This window comes from Cygnus olor, chromosome 1 (genome assembly GCF_009769625.2).
Source record: "Cygnus olor isolate bCygOlo1 chromosome 1, bCygOlo1.pri.v2, whole genome shotgun sequence".
NCBI classification, from domain to species: domain Eukaryota; kingdom Metazoa; phylum Chordata; class Aves; order Anseriformes; family Anatidae; genus Cygnus; species Cygnus olor.
The window spans coordinates 139,901,560-139,919,488 of NC_049169.1; the positions used below are offsets into that span (position 1 = coordinate 139,901,560).

Sequence of the window (17,929 nt, forward strand, 5' to 3'; positions counted from 1 at the left end):
AGCTGAGAAGAGACGTCACAAGCACAGAAGGCAGAAACAAGCAGACAGACCTGCTTTCGAGTTTTAAGGCCATTTAATCAAATCCTACCATCACAATTTCATTCTGCCTCATCCCGTAAGTTCATCTCCATGCACAGATGTCTCTGACTTTTGTCTCCTTCTTTGAGGATGAGGGGCCCAGACAGTAACCAGAATCCATAGGTGACGCTGCCCCTGATGTATGCCCTCTCTGCATGCTTCATATATTGCTTTGTTCAGCTGATGAATTGAAATCAACAGCATCTCACAAAAATGTCCTGCTAGGGACATCCGATAGGGATATCTGGGTTCTATGTGCATTGGCAGCTAGTCTGGGACTGAATAAACCCACTCCATGAACTTCAGATGGAGGTGTCTTTAGCTGGGCTTCTGAACCCACATGGAGACAACTGGATAAATGATCAAGCACATTGATCTTTTTCAGTTTTCCATTAAAATCACTTGTACTTGCCAAGTCTGAGTAGCTAACTAATATCTTTTCACACAGGCACAGATATCCTTCGGTAGTGAGATGCAACGTTGCTGGATGTGCTCACCAGAGAAGACACATGTAGCTGAGTATATCACCATTTTGGTGGAATCCCATTTAACTCAAAAACAAACAAACAAGCAAACAAAAACAAACAGATTTAAAACGAAGTTTCAAAACTCAGGAAAGTGTTAGGAATTTAAGAATGTCATCTATGTAACTTTGGGCTGAATAGGGTATTTGGTTGGTCACACTCAGATCAGGCCTATTCCTTTTCTATTTCTTCCTCTTTGCTCTCTCCTTCTTTTGCATCAATAGACTGCTTCTGCACGCATGAATTGAACAGAAAATTAAATTGAAACAAAGAATAAAAAAGAAGCAAGTTTACCACTGTTTATCTAGAGAATAATGGAATGAAGAAAAAAGTAACAAGGGTTCACTGCAAATAAATCTTGTAGACAAACTTGAATATTAAAACTCCAGTATATCATATCTCCTCTGTTTTCTTCAAGGCACCAGTTTCGCAATGCCATAAATAAAATGCTGGAAACAAAGTCCTTCAATGACTTGCATCTGCCATGGATAATGAAGCAGGGGGGAGCCCTGAGCCACTCACCCTTTGTTTCAGGGTTTGCCTTTAGCTCACAGGTCCAGCTGAGTACCCAGAGCTGCAAAGTATTGGCAAGTAAAAGACAAGCCACAGATTCCCAGAGCAGTAAACCCAGCTGCGGGGTGCCTGGTACTAGCTCAAAAATATAGCCAAGTGATGCAAGATGCTGAAGTGATGCAAACTCATTTGGGCAGCTCAAGTTTATTGAAACATTTCTGAAAGGACAACTTTTCCCTAGCAGACTCAATGCTGGTATGTGCAGCGTTTCTGTGCAATCCATCATAACGTCAAGGCAAATGAGGCAATTTAAGGAACAGCAGCAGGAATTATCCAGAAGAGCTGTGTTATACAAAAAGGTTAAAAGAGCTAAATACATCTAGTATTAAATACATCTTAAAGCAGAAGTGGTAGGAATTCCTTGAGTTAAATCATTTAAAAATGAATTTGAAATATACTTCTGAACGACCTACCCGAAGTATGTCTCCACTGGCAGGAAATTGACTGGGTGGTTCAACAGCCTCCTCTCTCCCCATTTCTTTCTTTTCTTGGTATATTTTAAACCAATCGACCATTTTTAACATTTGTTAAAAGCAAAGTGAAGGTAACCTGGGGTATATTGATGAAGAAATCTCCATGCGAGTTTAAGAGTTACAATTCCTACTGCGAGTTACTGGCTCCCTGCTAAACCTGTGAAAGGGGTCCCATGAACAGTGCAATGTCACCTGGATTTGATCAGTGTCTCACAGAAGAGGTAACCCTCTGAGGTGGTTCAAACATCCGTCTATGGCTTTAGGAGTCTGACAGATAACCCCTAATGAACACCAGCAGCTGACGAGGTTATGGCTTCTAACTGACTGGTCCACCACTCTCCGAGAAGTTTTTGCCTCCATTGCAAAGATGTCAGGATGGAAAATGCATGTCTGTATTTCAGCGGTTCTGGTTGTTCCTTGCCTAGAAAAAGAGTTTCAACTATCAATATAGGTAACTTCCATGACAGTTGGAAACTGACACTTGAGTATGCATAGGAGAAATATTTTAAACTACCATAGGTTAGTAAATATTGCAGTCTTTAAGAACACAACTTTCCATTGAAGGTAGCCAACACTGAAGGTAGACTGACTGTACCTCTTCTTGTGTTCCGTTTACTATTTTTTAACAATTATGCTAACAAAGCTGAGAATAACTACAGAGTCATGACTGCCCATTTCAAAGTATTTCTGACATTCTCCAGTAGAAGTGGGTGTTCCTTCATATGACTAATCAGTTGTTGAACTTCAGTGCCTCAGTACTCACACAGTTTCTGTTCGTCTGTGGAATTATATTTCCATAAGAACTATATTCTATGTCCCATCATAATTTATTTTTTTCAGTAGAAGAACTGTGTATTTTTAAAAACCATTCAATAGGCTCAAGTAATACTGCAATACCCAAATGTTAATATTCATATGCCCTGCATGCATAAACCAAGCAGCTTGAAGAGCCTCAAACATGTATGAAGAAATATAACCCAGATTAATTCAGAAATAAATTAACAGAATGCCTTTTGCTTTATCATTTACAGACATTGAACCATATTGTATTGTTTTTTCCTGCACAGAACTCTTGACTGAAAACAGTGGGAGTTCTGGACAAAGATGAAAGGGAGAATATGTACTGTGAGCTATTTGTTTTCTACACATCTAATAATATCTTTGGAGAAAGACATTCTGTGTACAGAACAATTAAAAACTGGCTGTATTTTTACGCTGTAAGGTTTAAGATTCATACATACCATAATAGTAGGACTCACAGTTGTTATCTCATTTTATTTCATAGCTTTTTTTTTTTTTTTTTTTTAATAACACAGCTGGTATTTCCATTTTTACTCTGAGGCAGATTTTGCCATCCTTACATCTTAGTTTCATTAGAGTTCCCATTCATTTTAGTTGTGGAATGCTCTACAGCATGAATTACAGTGAGAAAGTCTGGTTGCTCAGTTGTGCAACATCAGATTTAAAATAGAATAAACAGAAAAAAAAGCTGACTTCCCAGAAAAGTGATGTGTGTACAGTAGAAGCCTAGTTAAGAAGGTAAAATCAAGATCATGCAACATCCACTGGGATAAAGAAGCAGCACTAACTGCTGTTTGTCTTTCGGAGTCCTTAATTTGTGCTCTTTGATGTACATACCTATTCCCCACAGATGTCAACATGTGGGCTTCTTCTCGCAGCATTGATCTGACTTCATATTCACTGTGGTTTGGGTGGTTCTGAGAAACGTTAACGGGGACTCATGATCCCAAGTCACTCATTCATATACGTGCTTTTTCAATGCAGTGGTCAAAAGATTATGCAGCTTGAATATTTACATAGAGGCTTTAATTTGATTCCTCATACAACATGTATTCTGGAAATGGTCACTGTTGCTGCGGAAGGCTTCAACCCAATGTTACTAATTTTCCATTTTCCCTTCAAGAATAAACCTACTTGATGCTGTGGCCATAGTCCAAGAAAGCAATGATATAGAGAATTTTGAAGTGTCTTTGGGGTGTTCTGACAATAAAGATTGTGTACGAGCTATAATAAATGTTACTCACTGTTTTTTTTTTAGACTGTGCATCAGTCAGTTCCTTTGAGACTCTGGATCTACTATCCTACCCAAATCCATTATGCTGTTGTGGCAGCTAAAACACGACCACATGTTCAAGAACTTCAGACCCGATATGGGATGTTGACCTTGCAGGGAAATGAATGACTGGAGAGCACTGGTGCATGCAACATTTTACTCTAAAACCCTAAGGCAGTTCATCAATGAACATAGACCATTTGTACCACAGCCCTTTCCCTCTGACACTTTGTCCAAGACGGCTTTGGCAGCATCCCTCTCGACCTTGGAAAGCGGACACCCAGGGCTCCTTTCAGCACTGGTGCAAAGCTCCCAAAACCACCTTGTCTGATGGATGTGCAACCTGTACTTGTAATAATGTGCACACCCTCCAACCACAGCTTTCCTTCCCATGTCTTGTGAAGGCGCAAAGGCCACACATGCTGCTAAAATGACTGGAGGGGGTCTTCTGCCTTTCCCTGACAGACGGCTGGCATCACGCCGAGCCTCACACCCTGTGTAAGGTGTGCAACAGCCCCATTGCCTAGGGTTTTAATGCCAATGCCATGCTGCCGGGAGGCCATTTCCTTGCAGGGAGGACCACCAGTGCCCTATATCCTCGTAGGGCTGCTGGCAGTGGGACAGGGAGGGATCAGTAGAGGGCCGCCATGCACAGACGCCCTCAGCCGGCAGCCCCCCACCTCCGCGCGGTCGCTCTATCGCCGCCATCTTGAGAACGGGCAGGAGAGCCCTCGACACGGTTTATGGGGAGGGGGAAATAATGAGAGTGACCCGTGAGGCTTCAAAGGGAGAGTAATAAAGAGATGGGATTGCTTTCGTGAACAATAGATATTAAAGGAGGTATAAAGTCACGTTAAAAAAGAAAATATATATCTGTGTATGAGAAGAGTCTTCTGACGGCCTCGCTGAAGGGAACGGGGCGCCTTGCCCTCACTCAAAATGGCCCCCCCTCCCTCCTTCCTTCCCCCCGCCCCCCGCCGTCGCGCCGCCCGTCCCCCACCCCACCCCCCGCCTTCCCCGGTGCCCGCCCCCGGCCCCGCCCCCTCCCCCTTTAGGCCCCGCCCCTCGCCGAGCTCCTCCGCGCGCGCGCCGCGGCCCGTGGGAGAGGCGGCGGACCCGCGGCCGGCTGCGGCAGCGCGATGGCGGCGCGGCGGGAGGCGGCGGCGGCGGCGGCCCCGGTGGCGGCGGTGCCCGGCTCCGGCTCCCCGTCTCGTCACAGCGGCAGCAGCGGCCGGGCGGCGGCGTGGTGGGGCGCCGCGCTGCGCCTCGCCCTGGCCGTGCTGCTCCACGCGGCCCAGGCCGAGAAAGAAGGTGAGCTCCCCTCTGCCCTTCCTCCTCCTCCTCCTCCTCCTCCTCTTCCCCCGGCGGCGGCGGTTGGGGCCGTGGGGCTGCGGGAGCCCTCCCCGGGGCTCTGCCTCCCCTCCTTTATTTTTCTTCCAGGGGTGGCGGCGAGCGGCCCGAGCTGCCCTTTAAACGCGGCGAGGGGAGGACAAAAAAGGCTGGCTCGCCCGCGGCAGGCTTCCAGCGGGGAGCGAGCCAGGGCGAGCAGGCGGCCGGGGTGGGGGGGGTGGGGGGGAAGGCACCCTCCCGGCTCAGCGAGGGGCGAGAAGCGAAATAAAGCCCCGGGCCGAGCGGCCGAGCGCTTCCCGTGGCAGGGCGGCTGGCTCCCGAGGTGCAGACTCACGGTGCGATGTGGCGTGGGGTGGGTGGGATGGGTTGAGCTCGGTGCTCGAGCCGAGGCGAGGGTTCGCTCTGCGAGCGAGCTGCCGCACCGGCGGGAGGGCTTGGGGGATGGAGAGGGTGAAACAGGAGGGTAAGGAGGCAGAGCTGGAAGGGCACGGGGCAGGAGCTGGCGAGGAGGCCGGAGCAGTGCCTCTGGACCAGACCACAGGGATCCTAACAATGCAGGTAACAGCACAAACACAGATAAATCCCTTCCCTTTCCTAAAGGACGTCTCAATGCAAGGAATTCCTCAGTAACATCTTTTTCTACAAATACAATGATGTCGATCTTAAAAACCATCAATTTTGGCTCACGGCCACTCCATTTCACTGTTTTCAGAGAATTCAACCTGTAGAAAACAGTGTGAAGAAGGCTCAGTATTCTTATAGCAACAAAAATTTGTAAGTCTGTCGGTTCAGTCTGTAGTGTCTCGTGGTGCTAGAATAGCTCAAATGCAGGTGCTTCGGTAATGCGTATTTTTAACTCTGATTTTGATGGCATTCCTTCACATGTAATAGCGTATATGGGATCCATCAGAGATGTCATATGCCAATATCATGGGATTGATTCATGCCCTGGAAGTTGGGACAGTTAGAGCCATGGCATGGCTTTGTTGGTTTGTGGAGGAGGCACTGCTTTTTCTCTATGGACTTCCTTGCATGGCTTTGTTGATTTGTGGGAGAGAGACTGCTTTTTCTCTATGGACTTCCTTGGCGTTCCTGGATAAACGAAGGCAGTTTTTGGTTCACAGAGTTTGAAAAGATATGCTTGAAGCCCTTCATGAAAATGGAAGATTTTGTACTGATTCCATTTCCTTGTGTTAATACAGCTCGTTATTTAAAATGTATTCCTCGTGTGTAGACTCCAAGTAGTATGTTTAAGCTTACAAATAAGTCTTTGTTGGGTGTCCTGGATTTCTGCTCGTTTTTTAAATTCACCTTTCATGGATTCCCTAGAACAATTCTTTGATGACCTTCGTTTGTCGATCATACATTTAAAAATGTTGTCTCCAGTGTTTTCTTGAGTACAATACCCATGTGTAGCCCTGGGAAGAAGACAACAATAAAACAAAAAAAGAAGCAGTGGATTTTTAAAGTAAGACTTTTCAAATGATGGCTTGTGAGATCCAGTCCCCCTGATCTTAACTACAATCTAAGTGCCATTCTGCAAGGGGCAGTGACTGAGCACAGAAGAGGAAGGGCCAGTTTGGACAATAGGTAGGAGCTCAAGATGAAGTGGTAGTTCGGAGGAAGGGAGGGGAGGGCATTTCAGCCTCTGTTGTTTGGCACCTTGGCTTCTACCAGGTTGTGTCAAGTTAAACATAGTAAGACACTGTTTAAAAAAAAAAAAAACAGGAAGTAAGAAAATAGGAATATCCTTTCCATCCCGCAAACGTGGATGTATGTGTTTCACTACAGCTGCAGGAAGGAAACTGTGGAGAGGAGGTGGAACTGAGGCTGTGTTCTTGCTCCCGTCTTATTTCTGCAGTGCTCAGGTGAAGGTGACTGTAGGAAGACTCGGTGCAGTACAATTCCAGAGAAGATGCTGCGGGGGGGGGGGGGAAGGATAAGAGGAGGTGCTCAGATGGATGACAGACCTGAGAGAATAATAAATCGGAATATCACAAAAACAGAGTGAAAAATGAAGGAGGAGAACACTTTCTTCTACTATGCATGTGTATGAGGAGAAGCTGGGGGAAGGACAGAGCAGATGCACAGAAGAGTAATGCTTGCTTCATGTGCCTCTGGAGTAGGAGCAGCAAGCCGTTCTTTGTGGAGCTGTCACAAGTAAGAAGAATAATGATGCTGGCGTGTTTCAGATGGACGTGACTGCTTCTGGTCCCCAATCCTAGTTAAAGAGTTTGGGAGTAAAAATGGAAAATAAACAGCTTTGCCATTTCTCTAACAGAAAAAAACAAAACTCAAATCCTTTGTGTATACAAGCTGTAAATCAAACTTGTGAGGAAAAAGTGATGTTGCTGTATGCTCTCTCTGTGTTAGAGAAATAGAGCTTGTTGAAAGTACATGAAAAAAACATGAGAGCAGGGAGAACTGTATGTAGACTGGCCAAAAAATATAAGCATCAGTTTCAGACTAAATATTGCTGTGTGACTTCTTGTTTCTTTGTCTAGCTGGGTCCTTAGTGACCCTGTATTACTGAGGAATGAGTAAGACTGAGAAGAAAGTTGTTACATTTTTTTTGTTTTGGTTCTGTCACTTGAGAAATCTGTGAACCTGTAGCAGAAGAATGACATGACAGGAAGAAAGTGGTGCTTTCAGTCTCAGAGCTGCCTGCCATCTGGGAGGAGCAAAAATATAACTTAAGAGTTTCTTTTGCAAATACATATGATTTTCAGGCTTTTTGTAGACTTGTCCTTTTCTGGTGTAATTACCACGTACTGTGTTGCCACATGGATTGAGGACAACTTTCAGTTTTTATATGAGCACGTGGTTTTTGTTTTAGTTGTTTTTTTGAGGGGGTGTCAAAATATGCTTCTGTGCTTCAGGTTGAAGGAAGCCATAGTAATGCCATAAGTCCAGGGTCAGTATTATGTTTTGAAGACAAATGTCTGCCACGAGCATGCTTTAAAACCTGGGAATTGTTTTGTGCTTGTTCCTTTGTTCCTATTCAGTGTGTAACTTCCTTAAAAAAAAAATAAATCTTCATATTATACAACAGCAACTTCTGAAAATTTTGCTGCTTTTAATTTGGAGAGCTGACTGAAAGCCCTTTGAAACTATCTTGATAGTTCTGTTACCTACCCTACAAGTTGTTCACAAATGTGATACAAGACGGATATTTAGGCTAGGTTCAATCCCTAGCTGTAATTTTTGAATTCATATTTTAGTGCTGAATCTGGGAAAAACTTCTACTTACGCGTCTAAGTTTTGATACCAGCTAAATCAGTGAAAATAATGAATATTATTTTTTTCTAAAGCTGGACACATTTTCTACTAATATCTTAGAAACTAAGGTAGCAACCAAGTGTAAATGATCACTAATATAATGATGGAGGAGCTGAAGGGTGATCTTGTTGTTAGCACGGTGCACTGGGGTTCTTCTGCTTTTGTCATTGTATCTGAACTGGGACAAGTAGCTTTTTCTTTTTGCTTATATCTAAAATGGTAACCCGGGATACTTCATATGAGTATCAAAAGTAAACTAATGCAGGAAGGTGATGTGGGAGACAGCTTGTGTGTTTAAAATAACATGATAAAGAACTCTTCATGTATTCTGCTTATTTCTTGCATCCTGCTGTTAGAACTAATATGAAACATCCTACCATTGATCTTAATGATAATGTTTTGACCCTGACATAAATGAAAATGTGATCCAGAAAGAATGACCTCAGTCAACCTGAAAACATAGTAGTAGCTGAAGTAGCGCGCTAAAATCGTGTATGGTGTGAGGAAAGCTCTGTGAGAACAAAAACTGTCCATGCTGTCTCGCTGTGTTTTTGAAGCTTAAGTTTGGGAGAGCTGGTGAGGCTGGCGCTGTATCTTTGCTTCCTGAATGATAAGTATTAACCATGTGCTGGCATTGGAAGGTCTCAAACTCATTCGCAGGATCTTTGGGCGAAATTAAATGTAAGCAAACATTGTAATGCAGCGGACAGGAAGTTGAGACCCCGTATTTTCCGTGACCTTGTGTGTAATCTTGAAGGAGCTGTTCCTTCCTCCTCTGCATCTCTTTCTCCCTTAGCCAGCGTCCAGTTACATGGTTTGTGTGAGGCAGGCTGCGGTTCCCTCACTCGCAGAGGAAAATGTACTGTGTACTTGGGCAGTGCCCGACGTGATGAAGTCCCTCCAAACTTTGCAGAAGTCTGTGGGCATTGATGAGGAAGTCTATGGGCACTGATTAATTCAGAGCTTTCGGTTGTAATTTTTGTGATTGATTGCCAGCATTGCAATACGAGTTGAGTCGTTTGGACACATTTGTGCGTTTTAAAATTGCAGCTGGTTGCAGTAGAGCTTGATCATTTGCTGCGTAGCACTTTATTTCACAACCTAGCCACTTTAGCTCTGCTTAAAGATAAACATACCATGATTTCCCAGCAGGATTGACCAAGTTCACAAGTGTGAAGAGTCCTTCAAGCTGTACGCTGGTGAATCCACTGGGAGTTTGACAGTAAATGGCGGATGCTGTGGTTCATGCATAACCAGCAGTAAAAGTCCTGCGACTGAAGCGCAACCTAGAACCAGTTTGGTTTGTTCCTGTGTTTGTGGGTTTGGCAAGAGGAGTGGAGATGGGTCTTCCTTCTGCTCATAGCTGCTCTCCGGTGTGGTGCCTCCACAGCGGGAACCCACCCAGCTGTAACGGGTCCGTGAGGGGGTCCCTTCCTCTCCCTCCATTTGAAAGGCAGCTTTTGAAGCAGACCTGTGCTCTTTGTGGTGGTGCTGGGAGCTGGTCTGTGCAGTGCCTTGGTGGGCCTGCTCTAACTGGACCCGCTTTTGGCCAGCGGCCTCCGGAGGTCACAACCAGCCCACCGTGTGTGGTGGCTGCAGGAGGTGAGCGCGCTGGGCGCTCCTCACAGAACCAACTGGTTCCCTTCATCTGAGGTAGCCACCACATCAGAGCCTGAACTACAGCTATTTTAAAAGTTCTTTGTTTTCCATTTAAAAAAAGTGTTGGTATTTCAACATTTTTGATGACTAAATGCCAAGATGTTGGATGCACGTTTCCTTCTTGCATTGGGTGTTTAGGCCAGATATGGCGGCAGTAACTCCTGCTGCAAAATTCCCTTTTTCTATTCTGTAAAGCGTGTAAATTAAAACAGTTATCAAGGAAACCAAAGGAATCGGTGACCATTAGAGTTAAAGGGTAGATATTTATCTTTCTAGATATAAATACAAGTGCAGAATAATCTTGTGTCAGATATGGGTTTGTACAGAGGCAGCTGGTAAAATTTTAAATAGCAATGCAGAAACATAAGTTATTTCTGTTTTCTGAAATGTCTGCATGGAATAATTAGAAACCTACTGACTATAGCAAAGATGTGATGCAGTATCTGCTTAAAACTTAACATTTTCTGATAAACTGGCTTGGGTAGCTTGTCTGGTATATTACATGAACAAATTCAGGTGCCTTTTCTCCCTCCAGCAGCGGAAGTTGCAAAGAGCTGAAGGATTGCAATGTGATGCCACCTTCTGAATAGGAAAAAAAAATTATATATATACACACACACACACTAGTTTGAGAGTTTCCAGCTAAACTTACAATATCTACCATCTCACTGAGACTGTCTTGGAGGCCTTTTTAATACCTCTTTCCTCCTGTTGTCTGGCATGCATAGCAGTAGAGAATGGTCCGAGAACAACTTGAGTTTTCTTATAGTCATTGAACTGGTTTTAAGGACACCTGAATGAAATGTAATGGGAGGAGATATACAGGAAATGAAACTATGTAACTAACAGTTACTTCTGTCTGTGTCCTGTATGAAGTTAAAAATGTTAGTTCAAAAAACTGTTTGGCTGACTCTATTATAACGTGCATAGGGTATTAAAGTTATTTTACCAATATATCCATTAGATTTTCTTCATAAAACAATCTGTCTTCGCAAGGATGCCGTGAGGCTTATCTGAGTGTTTTTTTCAGTTGAACATCTAGGTCTTGGTTGGAGTGTACATATTTGGTGTAATAGAGTGCAGGCAGACTTTTAAAAGTTACTTAAACTTAAAAACCAAAAATGAAGGCCCACACCTTGGGTTTTGTATTTTTAAAGCCATTTGAGTCAGGAAGTACAGCTAACGATGGTGGTAAACAGATTAAATCACCATTTGCGGGAGTGAGAATAGGGGTCAAAGTTATGGCCAAGCATGGTTCTCATATAAATAATTTGACACACTTATGTATGTTGAACCTCCTTGTATGCTCCCTGTTCATCAGCCTTGCTTTCTAGATCCACAGACCTGAAGTAGAATGGGTCGTTGCAGAGGAGGGTGGTAGTGAAGAGAAACATGGCTGAGGAAAGTTGACAGAGAGGAAGTTTTAAAGAAGGGCATGTTAGCTTTTAAAAGCTGAAGGTTCTCTCCTTTCCTTACGGGCATACTGTGTTGGAAACACCTCGAGGTAGTTTATTTCTCAGTGTGAAATTGGATGGCTTCAGCGTAGTCTGATCTGAATGGCTTATGAAATTCCTTTCTTTTTGTAATAGGTAAGCTGTAGGCTGAAAATTCTGACTCAGACTAAAGATGATAGAAGATATTGAAATTGAGTAAAGAAATTGGCTGGTTTTCATGGTAGCTGCTTGCACTAGGGGATTTTTGTCTCCCATTTGAGATGTTGATGTGTATGTTAAGTGGATTTAAAAGCTGGTTATCTGAAGCTTGTAAATAAATATGAAATGATAGCATCCAGCAATACAGAAAAATAATTAATGAACCAGTGATCTGCACCAAAATATTCTGCAAATAATTACAGGCAGAATTTGTAGATAATGGTAAAAAAAAAAAAAATAATAATAATATCCAGGCAACTTGATAAACTGTACGGTGTTTGGTTTTGGCTTATTCTATGCGGTGGTTTATGCTTGCTTTGCCTTGGAGGATGGCTACAAGGAGTTCCTCTTGGCTCTGTTCTGGGACTTCTCTTAGTTAATATCTTTGTCATTGTGCTGCAGATGGAGTGTGCTGAGTCTGGGGAGCAGTCGGTGTGCTCATGGGCAGGGCTGCATATCAGAGGGACCTAAACAGATGGAGAAACAAGCTGACAGGACCATCACGGAAAACAGCAAGGACGAGTGGAAAGTCCTTCATCTGAGGCAGAATAACCATTTGCAGGGGGTACAAGCTGTAAACGCTACACACAAGTCAGCAATGTACCCTGGCATCCCAGGGGAGTGTAGCCAGTAGCTTGAACAAAGTGGTTGTTCCCCTTTACTCAGCGTTTAGTAGACCACAGCTAAAACATTGCATCCACTTTTGTTCCCCCCTGACCCACTGGAAGGCCACGAAGGTGACACATGGTCATGCAGAGAGGCTGAGGGACTGGAAGCTGCACGGGGTGATGGGGCTTTGGAGGGACACAGGGGCGGCCCATTGATATCAAAATAGTGGTTCTCAACAAAAGGGAGCCAGACTTGAGATGCTTGGCAGGAGACTGAGGGACAGTGGTCGTAAATTGAAACAGGGAAGGTTTGGTTTGCGCCAGGATGTGCTGGTGTGTGATGAGTCAAGTAAGAATGTCATGTGGACTCTGTAAAATACCATTGAATCAGAGCTAATGCTATAAAGAGAGAATAGTACAGGTAATCTTATCCCTTCAGATGCTGGGAAGCCCAAGTTGTGCATCATCGAACAGGCCTCCAATTCACACACAACATACTGTGTGGCCCCTGCCCATAGAAAGGGTTATGCCACTTTGGTTGTTTGAGCTATTATAGGACTTCCTTACAAGAAAACAACTCTATTCATAATTTGTGCTGTGACTCTATTCATAACTTTGCTGTCAAACAGAGGAGGTTCACACACTTATCTTCTTGTTGCACTTGTAGATCAAGGTGAGGCCACCCAGGTGGCAGAATTGCCTGTACCAGGTGGGGGCTGCTGCAGGTGCCTCTGCTACATGGAGCTGGCTGAGGTTACCCTGCAGCCAGCAGGTATGCACAACACGAGCCTGAAGGCCAGCCTGAGAGTGCAACACAGGCATGGACTTGTTCAGGTCATTTCTAACGTGGATGGCTGATGCCTCAGTGTGCAAGGATCAGGGTCACTACAATGCTCTGTTCTGGGTTGGCATAACGAGAACATCTTTCACTGTAAGGATGGTCAGACACTGAAGCAGATTCCTTAGGGAGGCTGGGGAATCTCTGTCCTTGAAGATTTTTAAGACCAACCTATACAAAAGCCTAAGCAACGCGGTTGAAATTCAGTGTTCACCATGCTTTCAACAAGAGGTTGACCTAGATGGTATCTTAAGGTCCACCCCAACCTCATATGCTATTTCTGTGGTTGGATCTCCCTCATGACCTTAAAAACTCGGTTGGAAGTCATAGTGACTCTATCACAACTGATGGGAATATCTCTAAGACAGGAAAATCCGGAATGCTGGTAAAATCAGTGCTATGGTGATAGCAATTTATATATAATTTATGTAGAAGCTGAGCTGTAATTGGATCCAGAAAGTTCCACATGTCCCTGCATCACTAAAGGAAATTGATCGTAGAATTAAAAAGAAAAAAAGACCTCTTGGCCATTCCTTGTTGCAGTGTTCGTGTATAAACTAGTCTTTATTTGTCCCCTAGTTCTTATTCTTTCTTTTTTTAAAAAACTTGTTTCAATGGTAAAATTTATACCCCATCTTTCATGTGAAGAACAATGTAGCCATTAGTTCCCCATCTTTGCCAGCTGCTGGTAATATGACAATAAATTGGATTGTGCTTGGCATGTTAATATACGAGATGCATTAAAGCAATACTTAACAAATGATCTGTGCAGCTTGTGTATCTGAGGAGATCCTGAGCAGTCTGGTTAGTGAGTGCTGCCAGGTCTGGCAGTTCTCTTCGTGCGGCAGCGGACACGGAGTGCTGGGTCCTACTGGAATCCGTGGCCGCCTCATGTGTTTGCTCTCGTGTTCGCGTCCATGTGTAACTGCGGGCTGGGGAGCCATCAGGGAGACGCGTAGAGGTGCCAGGAGCGACCATTATCAGGGATGCCCTTGCCCCCAGCTCTCCTGCTGCTTAATTTTGTCGGAGGTGGGGGGAAGCACTGAGACTCTCCTCGCCCTCCAAGTTAGTGTTCCTAAATGTCATACAGGAGGGAGGGGGTGTGTGTGTGGAACTTCCATATTATCATACAGCTGCTTTTATATTTTCATAGGGCTTGTGGGTTGCCTTTCACATAGCTTAACCAGGGCATGACCTGCCCAAATTGCTTTGGCTAAACTGTGTCTTCCAAAACAATGAAATGCTGAATAAATTCCTTGGTTTGGGGGAAGTCTGGTTATGTCTGGTGCTGAAAGGGGGGTCATTTTCATTGACAGAGATTGAATCTTCACAGGGGGAGTTACTCTGCCAGTTGGTACCGCTGAATATCATTATCAGATGGAGCAAAGACTGAAACAATTTTCCAGTTATCGAGGAAAATTTTATCAGAGTTCCAGGACTTGATGAGTACCGTGAGTCCTTTGATTAAACTGAATTTCTCAAGGGAAAGAGACATTAGAATAAGGTACTAAAAATGAAACAGATGTATTTAGTGCAATTTATTTATTTGGAAAGATAAAGCATAATTTAATTGTGCTTTAAAAGTACCTATGTCAGGGGAAAACTTCTAATACTGAAGGGCCATTTAATCAAGCATATTTAGGTTGAGACGTGGTGCTAGACACATCAAAGGAGAAACAAGAGAGGTATTTTTGAGTGAAGATAATTAACTGTTATCTTAGTTAAGGGGCACTTTAGTGATGTGGGGAGTTCTGTGGTATTTGCAGTCTTCGAAGTAGAATTGGATGTCTCTTCAAAAGATGTCATGCAGCTAAGCCTAGGGGGTTGGAAATATTGGGTGAAATTGTGGCCTGTGTTATGCAAGGTGTCAACCCAGATCGTCATAAAGTTTCTCAAAGGGTCTGACCAGAGGAGATTGTTTATTTACTTATCAGGGGTAATTGCTTCCAAGATGTTTCTTATTAACAGTTTAGGATTTTTTTTCCCCCCAAAGACTGGAATTCTCCTATTTTGTTTTATTCTTCTTGGTCTGTGTATTATCTTCTTTCAGAACTTGTTGCAGTTCTTCTCCGCCCATTTTTTTCTGGTTTTATCGGACACTGCAGCCAGCTGTTTCCTGTGGCTCTGTTTCCACGCTGCAAGTGAACAGAATGCCTTGCTGAGCAATCAATAGCTGCTGTCAGTGCCACATCATTAGCACTAGAGGTTTGACGTTAAGGATGCTTCTACCTCTTCTTGACCTTCGATCACTGCATTTGTAGGCTTTGCATGGTAGCTGATTAAGCATTATCTTGCTGTTCTTTTCCTTGTCCTCCAGGCTTAATAGCTGTTTCCAGTGGACACTTGGGTAGCAGTTGCCACGTGAGCACAGAGAGGGTGGAGGTATGGCACTCCTCCCTCCTAATAGTTCTCTCCAGTTGCAACCTGGTCTTAAACATGCTGCAAGTCTTATGCAGCAAAAGGTAAATTCATGTCTTCCAAGTTCTGTGGTTGTTCTATAAATTCAATCACTTGCACCCTGATAAATAACTGAAGAAGAAAAAAAAAGAGGAGGGTGTTAGGAGAGGGGAGCAGAACTGCATTGCCCATAAGGCCACTGTTCCCGTGTGATTATATCGGTTGAGATTAGTGATACAAAGCATCCCCTGTAGCACCTCCAGATTCAGAGGCAGGAGCTGAAAACTGATCAGAAAGCATAGCTGTAGCTTTTCTCTGCTTGCATTCCCATAGGTGGCAAACATTTAGATGTCAGGAGGTATCTGCATGGTGCTGTCTTGTTCTGTGGTTTTGGCTTTTTGGAAAGTATGAAAATCCCATCCTCCTTCCTCTTTTCTACAGAGAACAATTCTTGATCTCTGTTTAATAAACCTAGGCTTATTAAGGTCATTAATCAGCCTGGATGTATCTCTTAAGCAGGTCTTTGCGCTGTGTTGGCACAATCCATTTTTTGAGTAAGCGGGCTTTGTAGGTCTGTTCAGTGGCTTAATTTCATAGGAGTGCAAGTTTGGAAGGCTGATGTTAATGGAAGGAATAAACAATTATTGTCAGTTAATGCATTGTTCTCCTGAGGCTGCAGAAGCTGTAAACTGTCTGTCACTTCTTGTAAACTAAATATTAAATGCTTTTATGTGCTGTAAAGGTTAGAATTCCAGTAAGTCCAAATTCTGTGTGCCCACATCAATTTGGAGTGCTACACGAGTGGTAAAACTTATTGCCACAACTAAAAGTTTTTGTCTAAAATTTGAGAATTAAAATAAGAGAATGTGATGAAGATTGCAGACAGTTTGGAGGATTGCTATTTTTCCCCTTTTTCATTGCAGGCCAGATTATCTTGGTTTTGAAGCTAGTTACAATTAATTTTGTGCCTGTGCAAGCTCAGTTACAACAAATTTGTAGAGTTATAATCTAATTTAGCATATTGAAGTTATAAAACATTTAAAATCACCATCATTTGAAAGAATAAAAAAGCCGTGATCAATTTGTATGGCCCACAGCTAGGAAAAACAAGTTATTTTCAGATGTTGGTTTTCTATTTAACATTCTTGTCTCCCATTTAATGATTTGGGAGAAGTTTCCATGAGTATCAGAAGTATTGTTCTCTTTAGTTTAAAATAATGTGATCTAATTTTGTATTTTTTTTCAGATGAGAGATTTACTTCTTTATTTACTACTACTTTAGTGAGATTTACTACTTTATTTATTTAAAGTAAGTGTTCTAATGCCCATCTATGAAATTCTTCATTGAAAAAACAGAATGGGATATTATTTCATACTAAGGAGTATTTTGGAGCCAGCAATTAAGTGTCTTTGGGGAAAAGACTGAAATGTTTAAAAGTAAAGCACTGACTTGAAGATGTTTTTAATAGGCATTTTAAAGCATCTAGCATCTTTTAAGGTAGCACTTGAGATTTTTAAAAAATGGGGTCTTATGATATTTACCGCTGTCATCTGAAATTGATTGTTTTGGTCAATGGCAGATAACTTTTTAAACTCATTACAAAAAAAATTAAAAGAAAAATTGCTCCAGGTGATGAAAATTAACATTTTCTGTAAGATGGAAGTATGGGCTGAGTACAGAATACGCATTTGAGAAGGGTATTTGAGTACCCTGTGATTCAATTTTTCTGTCTTTCTAGTCATTTTCTTAAAAATAAGACTGGTGTAGTATATGTTCTTCAGTCAGCTTTTTTTCCCTATGTATGTTTCTATAGCTTTCTTGCAAGAATATTTCTATTACACAACACCTCTAGACAGTAAATGCTCCTGTTCTGTCCTTAAAAGAAACCCTGAAGCAGTTGCACCATCTTCTAAAACATGAAACAAGCGTGGTGAGTCAAGTACCTGAACTGTCTTCAGGACAGAGAACCACTTTCTTCCTTTATCAAAGCTGTACCTTCATTGTCTTTCTGTGGCCTATATTATGAATCAGAATTATGTTGCCACTTTCTGTTTTCTGGCTGGCTTTTAAAACCAAATTGATAACTGAGTTACTAAAAATCTGCATCAGTCTTAACTAAGGGGGAAAGAGATGAGTGGATGAATTCGGTGTGACAGCTTTACTAGGAAAGAGCTTGGCTGTACGAAGAAAACTAGCCTGCAGCTTGTCTTATATCTGAAATCAGAAAAGACACATGAACAAGTTAGTAAAACGTTACATGCAGATTTAGTTGGGTGTACAGACTCAAATTTGTGCTGTTGTGTGCAATAAAATTCAAATCGTTTGCTCCCCCACTCTTGTGGAATGGAGATCCATGCACTCGGGTATTGCAGTGCAAGTGATCTCCTGTCTCTGGTTTAGCTTTTATGAACTTGGGCATAGGT

At 42.9% G+C, this 17,929-nt stretch overlaps 1 protein-coding gene across 1 annotated transcript in view; it reads left to right on the forward strand.

The window, feature by feature from the left end:
* Positions 1–4,835: 4,835 nt before the first annotated feature.
* The window catches only part of TMEM131 (transmembrane protein 131), a 96,809-nt gene continuing 83,715 nt past the window's right edge, over positions 4,836–17,929 (forward strand). Inside the window, exon 1 of the mRNA XM_040546445.1 lies at positions 4,836–5,033. Coding sequence (XP_040402379.1) covers positions 4,862–5,033 — 172 coding nt within the window. The 5' untranslated portion in view covers positions 4,836–4,861. The remainder of the gene's footprint in view (positions 5,034–17,929) is intronic.